This window comes from Ochotona princeps, chromosome 1 (genome assembly GCF_030435755.1).
Source record: "Ochotona princeps isolate mOchPri1 chromosome 1, mOchPri1.hap1, whole genome shotgun sequence".
Lineage (NCBI taxonomy): Eukaryota > Metazoa > Chordata > Mammalia > Lagomorpha > Ochotonidae > Ochotona > Ochotona princeps.
Window position 1 is genome coordinate 11,367,532 of NC_080832.1, and position 21,401 is coordinate 11,388,932.

The 21,401-nt window shown below is 40.6% G+C and overlaps 1 protein-coding gene across 2 annotated transcripts in view; it reads left to right on the forward strand.

The window, feature by feature from the left end:
* IPCEF1 (interaction protein for cytohesin exchange factors 1) overlaps positions 1-1,854 on the forward strand; it is a 186,483-nt gene extending 184,629 nt beyond the window's left edge. For both annotated transcript variants that reach the window (XM_012929879.2, XM_058663308.1), the window contains one exon: positions 939-1,854. In XM_012929879.2, the coding sequence (XP_012785333.2) occupies positions 939-1,139 (201 nt within the window). In that variant the 3' untranslated portion in view covers positions 1,140-1,854. The remainder of the gene's footprint in view (positions 1-938) is intronic.
* Positions 1,855-21,401: the final 19,547 nt, after the last annotated feature.

Consider the following 21,401-nt stretch of genomic DNA (forward strand, 5'->3'; position numbering starts at 1 on the left):
GTTAGACTGGAGAGCGAGAAGGCAGTGGAGCTGAAAGGATGGGAGAAGCTTTGAATCCTAAGAGCAATCGTAAGAGGAGTGAGCATTGAGCTGGTGGATGGGTTGAAGTGCTAGTGGACTCTGGTGAGCTCACTGGATGGCCTCAGTGGCACATTTGTAGGAGGTGTTGGACTGGCTGTCCAAACAGTAGGAATGCAGATATAGGGGTGGAGAAAACAGGAATAAGATTGAGAAACAGTTGTTTACACAGAGTGATATGTGTGTGTGTGTCTTAATTTTACTCCATTTCTTTACTCTAGAAAACTAAGCTGAGCCAGCCACTTCAGAAATGTTTGTCATTGCATCGAGGTCAGGCAGGGTAAAATGACACTGTTATTTATTGGCAAACATGCTATTTTGACGGGTGGTTAGTAGGTTCCTTGTAAAAGAGATAACCAATATATTTATTGTAGACATGTTAATTAAATTTGATTTATTAAAATTAAGATAATCCATAAAAATATATTTTGTGTTGTTTCACATCATAGGTAAAGCATTTATGTCATAGTTTTACTTAGTGATGTTTGTCTAGCCAATGAAATGCTTATTCATAAAATTAAAAGTTCCAGGAAGAATATTCATTCCAAGACAGAAGTTTTACTATACTTTAGGATAAAGGGTTTATCAGGAAGTGCAGCAACAGTAGCCTTGGCTGTTTGTGTGGTTCTTCTGCTACCTCTCGGGTATGATATTAAACATCTTTACAGTTGGAATATGTGATTGTATGTCCTGATATGTCTCTTTAGACTGAATGTAGGGCTTAGAGTATTAATGTATGACTGCTTTGGTAATTATTTCATGAGCATAAATGTGCACTCCTGAAATTATTGATAAAGATGTTTTATTAATACTGAAATGCTCACAACATACTGCCTCTCATTTGTTTTTTACTTGGACAGTGTAAAGAACATGACCTGGCCATGATTAACCAGTTGCTGGATGATCCGAAGCTGACAGCGAGGAAATACAGAGAGTGGAAGGTCATGAACACTTTGCTGATCCAGGACATGTACCAGCAGCAGCGGGCTGCACCTGCCCTCGAAGGCGAGCTCCAGGATCTGCGGGGGCTACCTTCAGGCTGCGTTGAAAATCCTTTCTGATAACATGCCAGGATTCTTTCCTATTAATGTTTTATCGAGGCAATTCTTCAAGAGGTTACAAGGACTCAGTTCCTCAAACATCAGCTTCCCCTCTGAAGATGCAACTTAGGTGAAAAATAACATCAGCAAACATAGCAGTCTTCTCATTGCAATTATAACACATCCGATGAGGACACAATGACTGTTCATTTGCTTGAACAGAAGTGTTTGTGTGTTGCTATTGGGAGTTTACACAGATGGCAGAGGCCCTGGGTTAGGTATGAGGGATTTGTCTTCTTTGTCTTACTTCCAAGGGAATTGCGGCATGCTATGGTCCAAAGGCCAGAGTTTAATAAGGGTAATTATTCATAGAAATGTTCTGTTTTCCACAAGAAGAATGTGCACTTTCCACCTGGTTGGGTAGCTGAGTTTTCTGAATCATGCTTTAAGTGCAGGGAAATTTTCTCCAGCAGCGACTTGAGTGGGGCAGATGTGGAGCTGTGGACAGAATCTCCTTGTCCTTGGTGTAGAAGGGTGTTGCCTCTTCCACTTTGGGGAAGTACTTCATAGAACACAGGAGAGCCCAGTGAGGGGGAATGTTTTATATCCCACGGACTCAGCGGACACGTTAGTGTTTTCACATCCAGGTTAGAGGATCTGATGATTTTTTTGCCTTGCAACGCAGAGAGAGAAGAGAGATGACTGGAGATTCGTGCGCCTTCTTCCCTGCCCTAAGAAAGGACTGTTTGCTGCTTTGTCTTTGGGATGAACTTACATCCAGTTTGTCATGGATTAATATTGACAAGATGATTATGGTGTCTGAATTTTTAATGTCCTCACTCAGAAAACAAGCGAATCCCAAACTGGAATTAAAAAAAAAAGCAAAACCATTAAGACTAAAAGTCACGACTGTTTTATTTTTGTATGTTTATGCATCACTTCGTGTGCCATGTGAATAGCTATAATATGTTCATTATTTAAATATATTTATAGAAATTAAAATTACTAGTGTTTTCAAAGCTGATATAATATTCTATGTTTTACTCATATATTCTTAGTGTATATACTTTTTGCTTGGGAAAAATAAGAATGTTATTGATTCCTTGGAGCTAATATGTTGCACTATAATGTAAGAAGAATGCTCAGGAAATCTTGTAGGAAAATTTGGCAGCATGCAATAAATTTTCAATTCTCTCCCCACCCCGAGAAGTCTTAGATTTCTCTATCTGTGTAACTCTCAGTCTTGACCAGAAACAGACTTCCATCCTATCTTGCTCTTTCTGTTAAATAAACTTTAAGTTTTGTGCCAGTTATGCTCACAGACCTCTACCACAAAACACAAATAATGTAGTCTTCTGATGAAAGACTAAGCAGAAAACTTGGGGGTCACTTTTGTAGCGATCCCATAGAGGAAAAATGTGAAAGTGTTTGCTTACCAATCATCATGAATATATGAGGCTACAGAAAGGCTACAGAAAGGCTACAGAAAATAATACTATGGCAGAACTTTGAATTTCAAAATTTATTTTCACCAAAGTAGATTTAACTCCATTTTTAATGGATTTTTAGAAGATTTCTTGAACTTATGGTGAAAATAAGCAAAACTTACCAAGAAGCCAGTTGGACCCATCCTGTCCCTAGGAAATTGTTGCCACAACATGCTTCAGTTTGTAGTCTAAGTGTGGTTTGGTAGTTGAATGGAAACAACCACCTGAACTGTGTCTGCAAACTCGATGGAAACAGTTGCTGGAGATTTCCACAAGCGTTACTTAAACGTTTTCCTGCCTTGTAAACAAAATCAAGAAGGATGAAAAAAACCCAGTGTAGTATCAGAAGCGTCTCTAAGATAAGAGGTGAGGTGATCAGTTCATTCCAGCGAGTGTGTGAGCTGGCACTTCCCCACCAAGTAGGCAAGGAGAAGGTGGGAGGGGGTCTGACCCCTGGTCAATATGTGGCCAGTACCTGGGGGAGGTAAGCCATTCAGATCCTCTAGCTGATGCTTGTAGTTTGAAAAATGCCATGGATTCTCCTTGTGATTGGAAGGTTGATGGTCCAGGACTCACTGTATTAGCAGGGTACTAAGGAAGGAGAATAATAATGCGAGTATTCCAGCACAGCGCCAAGTGTTTCCTCACTCTTCTGCTTTGCTTTGCACTGCTGACCCACAGACTTTCAGAAAGGTTTCCTAAATGGAAGTGCTGCAAAAACTTTTGATCAGGGCTGGAAAATATGTTGATGTTGAAATACTTTGACTGCCTCCCCTCCTTTTATTTTATTTTATTTTATTTTTTTACAAAAGAAGGACTTTCCAAAAGTTCAAGGGAAATGTAATTTTTTTATTCCACTGTCCACGGCCTTTTTACAGACCTCTTGTATTTAAGTGGGTTTTTACTGGAAACTCCTTTAGTACCACTCAGTCTTAAAAAGCAAACTGGCACAATCTTACAAAGACTGCCCAACCAAGACTTAAAACCAGTGAATGATGTCAAGGTCACTTCTGGGAGGTTAAAAGTTCCTGTTGTCTTGGTTAGAGCTTATTTTGTGGAACCTCTTATAATGAAAGTTGGAAGGAATGACCTGATTTTGCACCCCTTGCACCCCGCCGTTTTAAACCAGAATCACTGCTTGCGTTAGTGCCTTTACTTATGCAAATGCTTTTGTTCTGTGTTTGGAAGCCAGGGGCTACTTCTCGAATATCCTAACATCCTCTGCAGCCACTCCATGAGAATGGGATTCAGAATAAAATAAGAGAAACAGAAAGTGATACTTTCCCTGTGCTCGATGCAGGAGCAGCCCTAGCAATTTCTTTATAGATCTCAAATCATTTTTTCTGGTCCAAATGTTACTGGGAAAACTGGAATACTTCCTATTTATTGCTTGAAATGAGACATCTCTGAGATTAATTTTAGATGTTTCAATGGGGAATAAGGTGAAACTCCTGTGGTCATTGCATTGGCCGGCTGCTATGGTAGGAAATGGACAATCTCCATGCCAGTTCAAACCCATGCAACCTGTTAAGGGTGAGGATCTTGAGAGAGCTCCATTCTGGGTATGTGGGTAGCACTCTTCCATATTGTCAGTTTACAGACTGAAGCGGGGCTTGGAATAACAGACTCATCTTCACTGGCTGGCACGTTGCAAACACACCCTGAATGTGATTGCCAGTCTTGCAATTGATGAGCATCTGTGACCTTTAGGAACTCATAACTCCGCCTCAACAGCCCACATAGACTAACATGAAAGAACTAGAAAGCATCATTGAACATATGACCCGAGGACTTCTAGCAGTCCAAGACAAACTGTTAGGAGTCAGAAATAAGTATAAAGTCCATGTCTTACATTTACACAGCACTGTATGATTTGAACATGGGTTCGTTCCAGTCACAACCATCTTCCCTCTCTCTCTTACTCTCTTCTTTTCCCACAATCCTACTTCTCCTATCCACTCAATATTCCTGGCACAAGGACTGTAAATGATTGGGCAATGAAGTGTCTGGTCCAGAGTCCCAGGTCATGAAGCCATAACTCAAGCAGGAGCTCCAGAACTCTGAATAACCCCTTATCTGTGGCTTTGGTAAGCACCAGTTGTAGCAGAGCCCCTCGGGGAACCATGCCTTCAATTTTCAGTATGGACTCCATCTCACTAGACTGGTGGTGGTGACATTTTGCTGAATGTTCCATTTGAATCTTGAGGGACCTGTAATTCCCCGAGCTTCCTGAAGGTCCTGCTGTGAGCTGCTGTGGCGCTGTCTGCCTATACTTCCTTTGTAGCTTACAAAGGAAGTGATTAGTACTGCGTGATCCTTGGTGGGAAGAGGGATGGTGAAAGACATGAAGGGTGCTAGTTTTGCTGCCCATGTAAGGTTAGTCTAGCTAGATGTCACACTCAGTTTGTGACTGGGGGATAGTCCTTTAACCAGCCTTCCTCAACATCTTGTGTAATTATGACTTTCTCAAGTGACTTTCACATCACTGCACCGTTAAGATAAATGGGCTGAAGGGAAGAAAAACCTTTGCATCTTTTGAAGAGCGGTACTGTGTGAATTGAAGCCCTATTTAAATTCATACGCACCTTCCTCTTTGTAGGAAAGATAATGTTTCAGCAAAATATGATTTAGTCAGTCATTTAGGTACAGAGGATATCACTTTACATTGAAAAGCCACCATATCCACACAAAGCTTTAGAAACCATCTTTTCTTCAGTCGAACACAGTCTGGTATTTGGTCAGGGATTTCCGATTTTTGCCTTCCAATATTTTGTGTACTTATGTCATGAAAGAAATCGAGCTCCAGGCTTGGGAGGTGGTGGCCGCGCTGCGGTTTTCCAACACATTCTTACACATCATAGGTCTGAAAAACTACATTTCTCACCTTACCTGAAAGGTGATCAGGAGGGGTCATAACCTAACCCTTACAGAAGGGAAAAGTCCTCAGTGTCAGCCATGAGGTGTTAACCCACTGCGAGTTTCTTTGTGCTGAAACAGAAAGTTATTTTGTATTTTTATTTTCGACTCTTACATTTTTTGACTGTTTCCCACAGTACCCTGGAAAACATTGAAAAAATGCAGTCTATATTAAAAATTTTGCTTCAGTCTCTCTCCTGCTTTGAAAAGAGGCAATGCTGTCTGTAAATCTCTATCTTAATGCTGAAGGGGAAGCGTGACCCAAGGGGATGTTTAACATCTCAAAAGAAAACCGAGATTTCTGGTCACCGTGAATTTCAATGTTTTGCACGTTGGGGATGTGCCTTCCAGCACTGCATGGTATTTGGGACAAGATTTTAATGTAGAAATCAGATGCAAAATTTCATTGTATTTTTCTTTCTTTGTCACTTTGTCTTTTTGACTAAACTTTGAAAAGAGGCATGATTCGTTTCTCCAGCTTTGTGTTTTTGAAGTTGTCCTGTAAGATGAAAATAAGAGAAAATATATCTATTAAAATGACATAGGAAAAGTTGAAATATGCCTCTGGTGTTCATTTTCTGTCTTGTGCTCTTCTGCAAAGGAAAAATTTCACTTTAGGTAGTGAGTGGTTGTGCTTTGATCTTCTCCAAAGGTTACAGTGCCCTCTGGTGGAACTAGAATGATAACAAAGTCCTAAGGGTGTTAAAATAAAAAAAGGTCTAATTACATTGAACAATCTATTTCAACTATCGTTGGGGTGGTGTTCTCTAATGGCTGTCAGTTGACAGGTTTATTGGTAAGATAATATTTACATTAAAAAATCACTATTGGTCCACAAAGTGAATTTGACATTACCAATCCTGGGCACCTGCGTTGACTTTGGGAAAGTTAGATTCCAACTTCGGAAAGTTGGTTATCGTTCACGCATCAGGGAAAAGATACACTGTGGAATAGGTTTCCTTAAAATATATAACATATTTATGTGAAAATCAAAGAAAATATTAAGTTTTCTTCCTTTTGGATCTACAGATCAGAAGAAAGCGGCTTGCTTTTGAATCGGCTCTTTCTGTTGCTGTTTACACAGAGTTTTCATTTTTCCCTTCGTCTCCTCCAATTATGACCTTATGTACTGAGAATCCAGCCTCTTTCCTCTTTCACCACTGAATGTTTCCAGGTTTTCACATTTAAGCAGCAAAATTTATTTTAGATCAAAGGGATTAGTTAAGGCATAGGTACTAGTCTTGTATTAGTCTGCTATTGCTGCTGGGACAAATGATCTGAACCCACCAGTTTAAATGAATGTATCCTGCTGTTCTGCAGCTCAGATCCCTTGGGCTAAAGTGGAGGTCACCGCAGGATGATGATCCCTGTGGGTGACTCCATTCCCTCACCTTCTCTGAGCTCTAGAGAATGGCCACGTGGCTTTCTTCGGGATCTCTTTCTTCATCTTTGGAATCTGCCAAATTGACTTTCCTCTGTAGCCACATCTTCCTAAGATGGATCGTTAAGGACTCTTGAGATTACAGTGTGTGGCCTGGATAATCCAAAATAGTCTATATAAGGCCAGTTGGTCTGCAAGCTTAGCCATTCATTCTGTGTTGTTGCACAGCTTCCAGAAAGGAGGGCATGGGCATCGCCCTGTTCACCACACACGCACCTCTACTGCAGACAGAGTACCTGCTTAGTTTCCAGCAGCCATCGGCACCTCGCTAAAACTCCTGGATTCCCATGCTTTAACTGCACAAAGTTATTTTTCATAGCATGTGACTTGAATTTGCTCTCGTCAAGATATACTTCCATTAGGAAAGACAATTTCATCTTTATGAAGAGAAGCTCCTTGGCAATGATTATCTGTAGTCAGGGTAGAGAAAAGTTGAAAACCAGGTCCAAAAGGAGTATGGCAACACAAGCTACATTTCTCTCTTTCCGTCTTTCTTTCTTTCTTTCTTTCTTTCTTTCTTTCTTTCTTTCTTTCTTTCTTTCTTTCTTTCTTTCTTTCTTTCTTTCTTTCTTCCTTCCTTCCTTCCTTCCTTCCTTCCTTCCTTCCTTCCTTCCTTCCTTCCTTCCTTCCTTCCTTCCTTTTTTTTCTTTCTTTCTTTCTTTTCTTTTTCTTTCTTTCTCTTATTCTCTCCCTCTCTCCCTCCTTCTCTTCCTCTCTCTCTCTCTCTTTCTTTCTTATTCCTCATATCCATGGTTAGGTATTTGAGGCTTTTCTTTTTTTTTATCTTTCTACTTTTTCATAAAATTGTGAAGCTTCCTCTCTTATTGTCTTATGACATCATTTAACAGGCACTGTGGTCTCCTCTCCCCCTCCCCAAGTTCCTTCCTCTCCCCATTGTTCTCCCACCAGTTTTACAATGAGTGTCTTTTAGTGACTTTTTGCTAGTCCATCATGCTGCCACTGAGGTGTCTCCCAACAATGTAAGAGATTATTAACTGTATTGCATGCATGGGGACATACTTCTCTCTGCTCCCACCTATGGACATATTAACTTCCACTACACTTCCATTATGCATTCCTTTGAGTACAGTCCACCACAGGGAGAAAAAAAGAACAAAAAAAAAATGAATAAAAAAATTAGTGAACTTTCATCCACATGAGTTTGACGAACATATAACAAAGGTGTCAATATGACACTAGGGTGGTGACATAGGATAAATGCCAGCATGTGTCCCGTGTGGCACTAATGAAATATGATAATGACTTTGTGTAGTAAGTATGATAAGTAACATACTTACTTATGGGCAGTAGCAATAAAAATGGGACATTGACAATCTCAGGTGATTACAAGCAATCAGTCTCTTAGGGATGCTTGATTACATCACAAGGTCTTATTACAAAAGGCACAAATAATTAGGAAGTGCAATAAGGTAGAATTCACAGGTAAAATCCTTAGATTTATACTGCATTATTTTATGTTAGGGCAAACATATGCTATCTGACCTTTTGGGATTGGCTTATTTCCCTTAGCATAATGGTCTCCAGATCAGCCCATTTGGCTACAAACAATTGTGTTTCATGTTTTAAATAGCTGAGTAGTGTTCCATAGAGTAGATAAATCACAGTTTCACATCAACATGTCCCCAAAAGTGCAGCTGGGGCACCTGCTACTGGAAGACACCTTGTAGAGGTGGAGCATGATTCTCCAACATGATATAGTAAAAAGAAACAAAAAGGAAAAACAAAACAGAGGACACTGGCTCGTATGTGGTATACTGTCCCTTAGAAGAGACCCATACACGGAAATCTTACTGGCCCAGCTTACAACATTCCAAGGGATCTGTTTGGGGAATTTGAGTTTTCTTTCCCTGCAACTTTAGACTCCTGCATCAAGATGTTCTGCTTCTTCCAGGGGAAGAATTACTAGTGACTTCAGCTGCTTCCAGCCACGAGGTAGGCAGGTGCTAAAAGGCATGGAAACAATCAGGATTATTGAGTTTGATGATCTAAGGGAGGTAGGGTTGCTGATACTTGACAGAAGAAGAAAGAATATGTTTGGATCTCAGATTATTTCCTGGGACATCATTTGGTACTCCCAGCTCTAGTAGAAGGGCCAGGGTAGCTACTGGCTTTGTAAGTCCATGGTAACCAGGAAGTAATATGGCTCAAGAACGACACCTGGAATGTTTTATATCATAGTTGTGAGTCCAGGGGAATCTAGAGTGCATGCTAGAAAAGGACGAGGTGTTGGCTATGGTCTTAAATTATAGAATAAGGCTACGTAGTTCATCACCCTCACTTGGAAGTTTTCCCAGAAATTATGACCATGCCTATATAGTAACTTAGAATGGGAAACAAGAAGAACTACTTAGCAGAAGAGGTAGACCTCATGGGTGTTGATATACACTGTCAGGACTCTCCTTCTAGTCAGAAGTCCAAGGCTCGATACTTGGTGGCTACTGAATTCACCACAGCTCCCTTGTTCAGTTCAGGGGTTGTAACTGGGTGGCAGCGGCTGCTCTGGAGAAGCTGTCATTCTGTCCCTCTTCTGCAGTCCTTCGGCCCAGCAGCCAAGCAATGGCTGGTTCACACAGGATGTGGAAATCGATCTTAAGATAAGTCTAGAATGGTGGAGCAACGTGTGATCCAGTGCTGCTCTTAGATTGCACAGAAGCTAATTTGCACCCAGAACACTTTGTTACTTAGCTCTCCCCTACTTACCAACTCTGTATCCCCAAAACCCCTTGTTCTGACAATTGTCCTCAATATATCACTTCAGTAAAAATTCACATCCTTGACTTCTTTCTGTGGAATCGATGATGGTTGCCTACCTTCCAAGAACTCTTTCAAGCTCTGTTTATTCCATGTTGCTTAGCGTCCTCTGGGAAACAGTATACTGAGGATGGCATTATTCAAAGATCTTTAAAACTTCATGGTAAATATGCATTGATGAGCCAATCCCAAAAGGTTAAATACCACATGTTTGCCTTAATTTAAGATGATAGGATGTTATGTATAACATGTTATGTTATGAATGTTATATGTTGTGTATAAACTAAAATTGAAATGTCAATGAGATTGTCACAGAAGGTGGCTAGGAACTCGCATTTACTTTTAACATATTGGTTACTCATTACTATGTCAATTAATTCCATAATGATGTAAATTTTTGCTGATGGTATGTTGGAGCTTTTAATTGACTGGGATGATACTCTGCTGGCTCTGTCTTCAGACCAGAAAGGGTATACCCAAGAAGCCGTTGAACTTGACTGGACAATAAGATGCTGGACTCTATGTTTGGCATATGCTTGCAATGGGGGAATCTCAACTGAACTTGAACTGTGGTTATGCAACAAGGTGGAGGAATCCACCATGGTGGGAGGGTTTGGGGAGGGGTGGGGAGAACCCAAGTACCTATGAAACTGTGTCACATAATACAATGTAATTAATGAATTAAAAATCATAAATAATTAAAAAAAATTTATGAATTGATTTCAGAATTTTTGCACTACAATAAACTTATCCTAGAAATCCACTTCCGAAAACTTTTTTAAGTGCACGCATCTTTTGTCTCATTCAATAGTTTGCCAGCCTTGAGAATAAACCTGAAGTTTAAACGCTGTTTTTCATAACTCATTCACTTAGTGGGTGTTCCAATCTATGTATGAGTCACAGAATCAGTCATTAGCAATTACACAATAACCACACAAGCACTGTTTTTATACATCATGCACAAAGCTCCTCTTCAAGCTTCAAAAATGTGGCTTGGAATCGACAAGTTACGAGTGCCAATTTTGACCCAAGTGGATTGTATAGGATTTCCTCTTTTGCTTCATGTAAATATTCAAGTCAACTAAATCTCTCTTTCAAGAGGCACTACTTTGCAGAGATTTCCATCCTGATACTGCCTTATTGCTATTACCTCATTTTTCATGACAGTGAGCAATTCTTTGTGTGAAGTGTGAAGATGAAGAACCTTATGAATTAAGTTTCCATTTTGCTTAGTAATGTCCAGTGGTGGTGAGTTTCATTTGTTGAAAGTATTGCCTCTTCGCTCCACTGAGGTGCTTTTTCACCATTGTTAAAAATAAGCTTGGCATGTTTTTCTAGGTCTATTTCTGGGGTCTCTACTCTGTTCATTGGCTCTAAGTTTCTGCCTCCTTGTCAGTACATATAGACTTTGATTCCTCCAGTGATGGAAGTATTGAAATAGGGCAGATTGCTTCCTCCCACCTTATCCTTCTATTTCAAAGTGTCATAGCTATTTTAGTTCCTTGCCCTTTATCTAAATTTTAGAATAATATTATCTATATCTACAGAAGGGTCTTACTGAGAGCATTATAGGAATTGCATAAAATATGTGCCTCAGTTTGGCAAGAATTAATGTTTTTACTTTGTTGAACCTTCTGTTAAGAAGGCATAGCTCTCTGTGTAGATCTCTTTGATTTCTGCGATCAGGAGTTTTAAAGTTTTAGCGCATGAGTTCTGTATAATTTAGATGCATAATATACATATTATATTCCCTCTTTTACATGAGATAGGTCCATGAGAGATCTTCTAAATATTTGCAGGTGTGAAGATTTTAATGCCAAATTTTACTTACTTTTAAGCTCTACTTGTGAGCCTCACATCCTTTTTTTGGTAAGCAAGAGAACTAGACTAAGTCTCAAAGTGGTTCATTGTTTTGCCCAAGTCAGGCAGCCAGTAACAGCTGGAGGTGAATCTGGCTGGAATCGGATTCAGAGTTCAGAATCCTAGCTGGTAGACAACCAGAGAGTGCCCGTTCAGGATTGCCTCTGACTCCACTCCTTACACACTGACCGGGACTGTCCAGGGATATTCATTTATTCTCACTTTTATAACATATCTAAGCCAACTAACAATGACATGTGACAAGGAGGTTTTCAATTGATTTGACCATCTTAAAGGAGCATCTGAGTAGTTAGGGGACGCTTGCAGAAAGGGTGTCTCAGGCTGGGGGAGTGTACACTTGATGTCCTCTGTGGGTTGATTGGTCTGTGAATTCTCTTTCGGTCTCTGTTGGCACTTCCTGAGGATGCCTGTGAACCTTGCAAGGCCTGTTTGCAAGCAGCCCCATAAAAATAGAAGGTTGAACTTTGTATTATTTATAGGGTTGATGATGAGCTAAATCATAGGTCTGATAAGTGTGTGAATTTGAAAGTTGAAGAGTTCTTAAAGTCTTGCTTCCTCTGGAGGATAAAAACTGCGGTTCTTTTGTTGTAATAATGACAGACTGTCAGTGGGTGCAGTGCTGCTGATTCCCGCGCAAGGCATAAATGGTGGTAATTGCTAATTGCTTTATGTGGCAAACTGACTCACAGCCACAGAGCGACTTGAATCTCAATGTTGGAAGCCCTCTGTGCTGGTTTTATCATCTTAACGATGCACTTGCTTCCTTGATGTTTTTTGAATAGACTGGTTCAAGTTCAGATTTTTGTCAGGAGACAACGTCCCTTGGAAATTTGAACTGTGGTTAATGGGATCAATGCTCTTTCTGATGGTTTTGCTCTGAAGAGCCTATCTTTCTCAAATCCGTTGCAGAAGATGAAAGTCATTTGAGCCAATTTCTTGCAGACCACATGCAAGTTAGGGGATGATGTCAGTTTTATCCACATTTTCCAGAACATTCAATGTCTGTTCCTATGATTGCTTCTCTGAAAAAAAGTTAGGTAATGAAAGTCTTCTGGTTATGTGGGCCATCGAGAGGCCTCTTTTCTCCCTAACAACAGCTGGAGTCAGCCTTGTAGCGGAGTAGGTGAAGATGCCGCTTGTAGAGCCCATTGTGGCCTCTTATAATGCAACTGGGAAGGTAGTGGATCAATTCTAACTCTTTGCTTCTGTCTGGTCCAGCCCTGCCCATTTGGATCATTTGGGGAGTGAACTACCAGGTGGAAGGTTTCTCTTTGTAACTCTCATTGTGTCACTCTGCTTTCCAAGTAAATAAACTAAATATTTTAAAAGGGAATAAATTAAACTAAAAAGGGCTTCCTCAGGGTCCAACACCTTTTGGGTTTCATCTTGATAGGGTAGCGACCTAAGAGACGATATGAACATGGAGATGGGACCACTCAACGGGCCACTGCCACTGACCACTCAACGGGCCACTGCCATTGACCACTCTGCCTTGTGGCACTATAGCCCTTCAACTTTTCTTCTTTCCTGATTTTTAATGTGCTCCGACTGGAAGAAATACTAAAGGAAAGGCATTCTGAGGAGCAGACCTCTAAGACTTTGAGATGTGCCATGAATAGGAACATTATCCCATGTTCTTGATTTCTCCAATATTAGGCATGCATCTGAACTTCTTTTTTGCTTAATTCTTATCTAGCCAAGACTAGAGATGCATCAACTAGAGGTGGCCCAGCTTGACTGTATCCCTTCTTCTCTTTAAAAACATAGATAAAACTACTTAAGTCTTCAATATGCTTAACCCAGAAATCACCCACGTGGCACTCACCTGACCAGATTCAGATGCCTCCTAGAATGCTTGCATTCCATGTTGGATCTCCTGTGTTAATGTCTTGGCTCTGTTTGCAATTACAGCTTGATGCGAATGCATACCAAGGGGGTCAACAGGTGATAGGTTCAGGTACTTGGTACCCAGCCACACAATTACATGGCAAACGTAATTTGAATTTCTGGATCCTGGCATTACCCTGGTCCAGGCCCGGATGTTGTGGACATTTGAGGAGTGAACCAGCATAGGACAGATGTCTCTGTGCATTCTGTCTCTATCTCTGTCTGCTCTTTCAAATTAAAAGAAATTGCTGATAACCAGGAACTGCCTCCAGATGCTTACCTGATATAACTTGTCTGAGCAGGGCGTAGGTACTAAGAGTTGTCAGTATAAAGCAATCAGTAAAGTCTAATGAGTGACTGTGAGGGAAATAATTTTTATAGGTAAGTATTCTAAATGTTTTTCATACAGAAATATTTCCATATGTTATTTGCTTTAATATGTGTATCAATTACTAGTGACTGCGGTGACAGAAACAAGTTCAGAGATGTTAATAATGTGCTGTTAAGGACAAGATGTGACGAACTTGACACCTAATCGCTGTGATGCTAACACTGAGATTTTAATTAGTCTTGTAGATGTCTGCTTAATTTTCCTGGGCTCAAAATTCCTTGGAGAAGAAGCTTTTGATACTTATCATTCTAGTGCTCAGCCTTATGCCTGGTGCTGGTCTGACACAAATGAGTACTGAATGTCATTCATGAATGTAGAAGTCTTTCTAAAGGGAATTAGCCCTGATGTCAGCACCTTTGGCGCTAGCCATCCTCTTGCACCTGCCTCATTGGAATCCGTCCTTCCTGGTTCCCTCCACTTTGCTCTTCCCTGTGCCTGATATCCTCTGTGAAGCTTTCCAGATTAACCGAGGCTAAACTGTTTCTGCTTTTTCCCAGGTCCTAACACATGAAACATGGACACATGTTGTTCGATTTAAACTCTACTGTTCTCTTCTCTATCTAAAGATTGCACACTTCCGTTTTGATCAGTAAGATAATCTGAGTAAGAAAATATCAGAACGCTTTATTTTGAATTTTCAGCATCTCTCACTGTGGCCCTGGGTATAATGTACTTGCTAATGAATTGCTGCTTACTTTATTCTGTTTAAAGGTATATAGTTATAACTTTGGAACTAAAATAATCAGCATAGGAAATTGGGTATATAAATGTTTATATAAAATAAATTTGAGTAAAATGATTTTAAATAATCCATGTAAAATAATTTGTTAATCTTGCTGAGACATACTCAAGAAACCAAGTATGCCTGGGAGCAACGGATGCCCTTTAAAATAGTGAATGTTCCCCTCTCTCTGCATTCTCTCTATCTTTGTACATAGCTGTCAAAGCCTCTTGGCCTACAGGCCAGCCTCTTTCTTATTTTCAATCATGGATTTTATTTACTTTTCAGTGGCATTGGTAGGACTTGGAATAACTTTTGGAAGAAGTGTGATGAGGATGATATGAGCACTGTTTAACAAATGTGTTGGCTAGATTATCATGGACAATGTAATTTCTTGATCCCAAGGTCTCATCCATGAAACAGGTATCTTACAAAACTTCCTGAAAAGGTTATTGTAAAAACCAATGACATAATAATTAGTGGGGGACACGTTAGCAGCTTGACCTTGATGGACAATCACAGCAACATGATGAACATTCTTACTATCGTTATTCACTCTGTGTGCCCAAATTGTTGTGGGTATTTCTTCAGAGAAAGGTGTGGGCAGCTCTATAATTCTGCCTGGCTCACTTTTTGTTCTCTTCTTGTCAACAACAGGTCGCACAAGGTGGAGGAATCCACCATGGGTGGAGGGTTTGGGGAGGGGTTGGGGGAATCCCAGTACCTATAAAACTGAGTCACATAATGCAATGTAATTAATAATAATAATAAAAAAATAGGTTGACCCACAGTGTCACCCACATCCCTTGTTTTTTTTGTGAATAGAAATTTCAAACTTTCAATATTCTCCCAATGAATGTGATCTAACGAGTTGAACATGTTGTTTTTTTGTTTGTTTTCTGGTGCTTGAAATTCAGAATGTGTCTTAGCTCTTATCTCGGGGGATGCCAGCCAGTGGAAGAAGTGGGCTCAGGAATGGGACTGACAGGTTAGGCTGTGAGGTGTCCTATTTGTTTAAAAGAGCCTTTATTAAATGGGTTTAAGAGATTTTTGATGAGTTCAGCTGCAGACTCATTGGCTAGATCTGATATCTCTTTCTAGATTATTCAGCTGAAGTTGATACCATTGTTATTCTAGAAGAGTCAGGGACAGTCTAATAGCATACACTCCCGTAGGAGTTTCTCTTACTTCTCCTTCTATGCTGCTTTGAGCATAACAATAAAAAATTGTTTCTTTAAAAAAATCTGTTTATTTGAAGGACAGAAAGAGAATGAGGGAGAGACAGAGAAAAGAGAGGAGGAGAGGAAAAAAAATCAGAAAATGAGGGGGAGAGAAATTTTCCATCTACTGGTTTATTCCCCAAATGCCTGCAGCCAAAAGCGCTAGGCAAAGCGGCAGCAAGCAGCCAATATCAGCCACATTCTTCCATGTGGGTGGCAGAAGTTTAAGTACTTGGGCCATCGTCTGCTGTCTCCCAGGCACGTTAGATAGATAACAGCTTGGGGTAAGTGGCACTCAAACACAGGCACACAAGTATGCGTTGCAGGCATCCAAATGGATGGTTGACCTTGCTACGCCACTATGTATGACACTGGGCACAGGGTTTTCCATATTGTGTGCTCAGCCTTAAAACGGAGCGAGGATGCAGGCAGCATGGCAGTTCGAAGAATGGTGACAGAGAGCTAGAGAGGTGCTTGCCTGAACACGTGGCACCACTGACAGGTTGGGATGCATGATTCCTTTGATGTGGCTTCTCATGCCTTTCTGATAGCTGGAGCCCAACACATGCATCCATCCTTTCCTGTGGGACCAGCCAGGCATCTGGGCATTTTGCTGTGTTTCCAAGGTTATTTGGGCAGAGCTGAACCACACCTATATAAGTGCTAAGTGCTCAAAAAAGAGACAATGATCTCCCTATTGCGCCATGTAGATCAAAGGGGTGAAAAGAATCAACAGTATTAAGGTTAAATTCAGTAAGTGTTTAAATTGTCCTATGATGCTTCTCTAAGGAATATTTAATATCAAATTCTTCACTTTGATGCTCAGCATATTTGCTTTGATTTTAGGCTCATGAAGTGCATATCTAGCTTTTTAAGAAAAATTGGAAAGTCAGATATAAAAAGAGGAGGAGAGACAGAGAGAGGAAGATCTTCCATCTGTTGATTCACTCCCCAAGTGGCCCAAATGGCTGAAGCAGAGCCGATCCGAAGCCGTGGGCCTAGAGCCACTTCTGGGTCTCCCATGTGGGTGCAGGATCCCAAGGCTTTGGGCCATTCTCAGCTGCTTTCCCAGGCCACAAGCAGGGAGCTGGATGAGAAGTGGGGCAGCTGGGATTAGAACCAGTGCCCATATGGGATCCTGGTACGTGCAAGCCAAGGATCCCAGCCACTAGGCTACTGCACTGGGCCACATATCTAGTTTTATGGGAAATCAGCAGCGTAGGCACGACTGTAAATTCCAGGCTTAACCAGAAGTAGTGTGAATTGGCCCCACAGCACCTACCCTCATTCCTTGGGACCCTCTTGTCTTCCTGCCAAGCTGAGAAGGTTTATAAGCTTGTATATAAGGCCCAAGTGGCTTGGGGAAGTTGAGTCCTGTAGGTTGCTTCAAACCTTGTATTTACTTGCTCTAGGGTCTGTCAGCATGGAGAAGGTAGTATTAAAAATTTGTAAAAGAGCTGAATTTGCCTCCGAATCTGGGCAGAGATCAAGCCCATTAGTTGTCACAATGGGTTCATATTCTGAAGAATGGAAGATAGCCTTTCTTACATGCTTGTAGTTGCTATGATCTATTTTTTTCAAATACGTCTCCAAGTCCTTCTATAATTCATATGATAAAAACCAACTGGCAAGAGGTGAACTGTATATTTGACGGAAGAAATGGATCAAGGGTCAGTTAACCACAAGACTTCCCTTGGGAGTGTCAGCAGTCCACAGAACATGAGTGAGAAATAAAACACTGACATTTTCTTTTTCCAATATGAACCTGAATTTAAACAGTTTATCTATTTTTTGTCAACAGAGTTAGGTTCTATCCTCATTTTTCACTTCTTAAATGATGGTTTCATTTGGCCTTTGTCCTAACAACACAAGTGCATTTTTTCAATGAACTGATCAACTAGCCAATTTCTGGCAAATAATTATCTGCAGTTTTGCAGGAAGGTTTATGGTGTTATCTAGGTCAGAAATTCAAGGAGAAGAAGTTGGTGTCATGGCTGTATTTCTTTTAACAAATGGCTAATGACTGATGTGCGCATGTATTTTGTTGTGAGATGTGACCTCTGGAAGTATTAGGTCTCTAGGATTTGTTTTTTATGCTGAGACAAGCATTTTGACTTTGACTTTGTTCTGTGTCTGCCTGGGCAGTACAGCGAAGTGGAGGAGGTGGAATGGGATGATGGTTATTTGGGCACAGTTCTAGAACTGGAGCCATCATGTCTGTTGCCAGTGTCTTACACAACCCGTAGAATTTGACCTGTCTGTTCAGGAAGCACAAACTACTTGAGAGAGGGTAATCCTCTTTCAATTATCAGAGGAAAGGGTGGATTGGATGTCAGTGTGTATGAGAGGAATATGTGCTGGCTGTCTTTATCAAATGGTGATGTTTCGCCTCTTAATGCTTAGCATGAAACCTAGCCTCTGCCTTGCGGCATCAGAAGAAATAACCAACGTCCACTCCTGGCGATGAACAGAACTCCACATGTAGGTGAGGTATTTGATAATTTAGGTGATTGGAGTTGGCATGTATGCTGCTTCTTAGAGATCTTTTGAAAATACAGATCTAACCAGCTGAAAGCCCTGCTCAGATGGGGCTGATGGCTCCCTGTACTTCCCTGAATCAAGCATCACATTCAAGGATCTATAAAGTGTGTTTTCAGCCAGACTTCAAGCACTTGTTGTGCTCAGGTCTCAAGACCTGTGCTCCCGTCAACCAAATGAAAGGGCACTGGCAGCAGACAACTTTCATCCTAATCAAAATCCTCTGGTCTTTTCTGGAGAAATTAACAATTTATTCTCAAAATAATGTATATGTAAATGTACAGTGACCTAGAACATCGAAGTCTTTTGGGGGGCATAAGGAACTCAGAGTACTTATCCTATTAGATACCCAAGACTTATTATAAAGTTATGGTTTCTAAAATCGTGGCAGTAGACCAATGGAAGAAAGTAGACTGTTGCAAACAGGACTGTACACATGGGGTTACCTGAATGGCAGCCTACCTGATGGACAATGCAGAGAGGAAATTGAATTTTTGCAATAAAGGCTGCTGGGTCATTTGACTGTCCATGTGGAAGCAGTGCTACACAGAAACAGTTCCTGGACAGGATATAGATTGTGAAAGGCAAAAGCCTCTGGAAGAAAACACAGGAATTTTCTTTTTTTACGTGTACTAGGCAGTTTTAACACACGTCAGAAAACCACTATTACTCGGACATCACGCTGCTGTGTACATGCCAGCATTGCTTATGAATGAGAACAGAAACAACCAAAGACTCCAGAATTGTCAGAAGGAAAGCCACAATGGTGGTGAATTCACATAAAGCATCCTGTACTTGGCTATTATGGGGCAGGATTGGATGGTGGAGCACCACTCAGAGGTATGGCACTGCAGCAGTAGAACAGCAAAACTTGGAGTTATGTCTGGTAATACTTTGTGACTTTCACATTTTAGGTAATAGATTCTCCAACCTGGTGCTTGAGAAATCTACAACTCACATTTGAGTCCACAGGTTTAGTTCCTAGCTCTGACTTCTGACCGCAGCATCTTACCAAATGCAGACACTAGGGGGCAGTGGTGCAGATGGAAGTAATTGGATTCCTGCCCCTGCGTGGCAGAACTGGACTACATCCTTGGCCCTGGCCATTGTGGAACTCTGAACTCTCTATTTTTTCTTTGTCTCACCTAAAATCCACCTTCCCCCATCACATAACACTTTTCGGGGTGTTTGGGGGGGTTCTAACACTTAAACCATGCTCTGATTTTCATCTTTCGGACTCCATGTTTAAGCCACCAGTAACTCATTTTTTTTTTTTAAAGAAAACTAGGAGTGAATTTATCTGCCCATATTTTCAACTATGCATTTGCAGAAGAGGAAACCTTTTTTCTGTGTATATGCTTGGGTTGGCTTAATGTTCTAACTTAATGAGTATGGTTGTTGAAGTTTAAGGACACTACAGTTTAAAAAATAGATTGAAGTGTTTTTCTAGTATTAAAGCTGCCTGTCTAATACTTGGGCTTTTTTCCCCTCTACATTGCAGTATTTACCTGGAGATGATTGCTTTCAAAGAAGTCAAATATTGCATGGGAGTAAGAAAACAACAACAGGGACTTAGATTTGTATCACCATTAAATGTTTTTATTAGTCATATATAATTACACTTTACATGCAAGGAAACCAGAATATTGTCAAAACACTATGTATTCCACCACATCAACAGTAATGCAATGCGAAAGTTTATAATTGTAGATAGAACAATCTGAAACAGTTTAGTAGGAATGACGTAAAACCAGTTTAGAGATGTGCTTACTGTCTGATGCACTGGTTAACATTTTGATCTGTACAAAAGACCATTGTCAGTTGGCAGGTAAATCCTCTGAAAGCTACATCTGAGCATCCAGTAAGTTATGAAATGACACTTGGTCTATACTGCAAGAGAAGACACGTGTTTTTCCACAATAAAAATACTTTATGAAAGATCTAAAACACTAATGAAAACAAAACAAGGGAACCCAAAGATCATCAAAATGAAGAAAATGCAAAGATTCATCTTCATGTACTGCTCCAGCAGTATGTGCCTTGTCTCTATCTTCGCATAGTGTTATATGAGTGAGACACATACTCCTAGGAGAACAGATTTAAAAAGCAGATGAGTGGGAGAATGCTAAAAACATAAAAGAAGAAACAATGCTGTGTTGATTGTTCAATCTTTGGATTTTATACTGCATGCTAAAAGATGTAGTTATGCTCTCATTTGCTTGAACACAAAATCTGTGAAATATGACCCACTCTAGACTTCTGGCTTTTTTTTTTTTTTCATGCTACCAGTGAGCATTTCTGTGTGATCTTAGATGTTCAGACTTCCACTGTAAACGCAAACGTTGTCGTGCCATGGAAGCTGGACCCACATACCGGTCATCAGGACACGAGTCAATGTTTTCAGATTCCTGAAAATGAGCCTCTGGATAGATGATGGGGTATTGGCGTACATTAGGTTTGACTTAACCTGTAGAACACAGACAAGGTGATTCATTCTATCGCCATTTCTATTGTTCGTAAGGAAACCAATTTGTGAGCAAGAAGAAATCTGTTTAAAATTTCGGAAGATTGCACTAAATTCATGCAAAGATCAGTTTAGGTGCTCAGTCTAGCAACAGACACCCCTCAGGATATACAGCTCTCACGTGGGGTTCTCCGTAGTGATATTTGGCCCCAGCTCCAGCTCCTGTTTCCTGCTCCTGTGGACCATGCGAGGCAGCAGCGATGACCGAGCTGGGCTCCTGCTGCCCTGTGCGTGCGTCCTGGCTCTGGCAGGCACTTGGAGTATGAACCAGTGTGTGAGCTCTCTCTGTTCTGTCAGTCTGTCTCTCTCTTTGCCGCTCAACAAAACAAGATGCATTTAAGAAAACAAGAACAAATATGCTGTGTTTAACAAAATTTAAAATTCCAGTTATGTTTACATTTTAGCTTAACTGCCCATGAAAGAATCCCAGATAGAATCGTTATAATACATGTTTTTTTTCCCTCCCACTGAAACATTACACTTTTAAAGCTGAGTGTTATTAGTT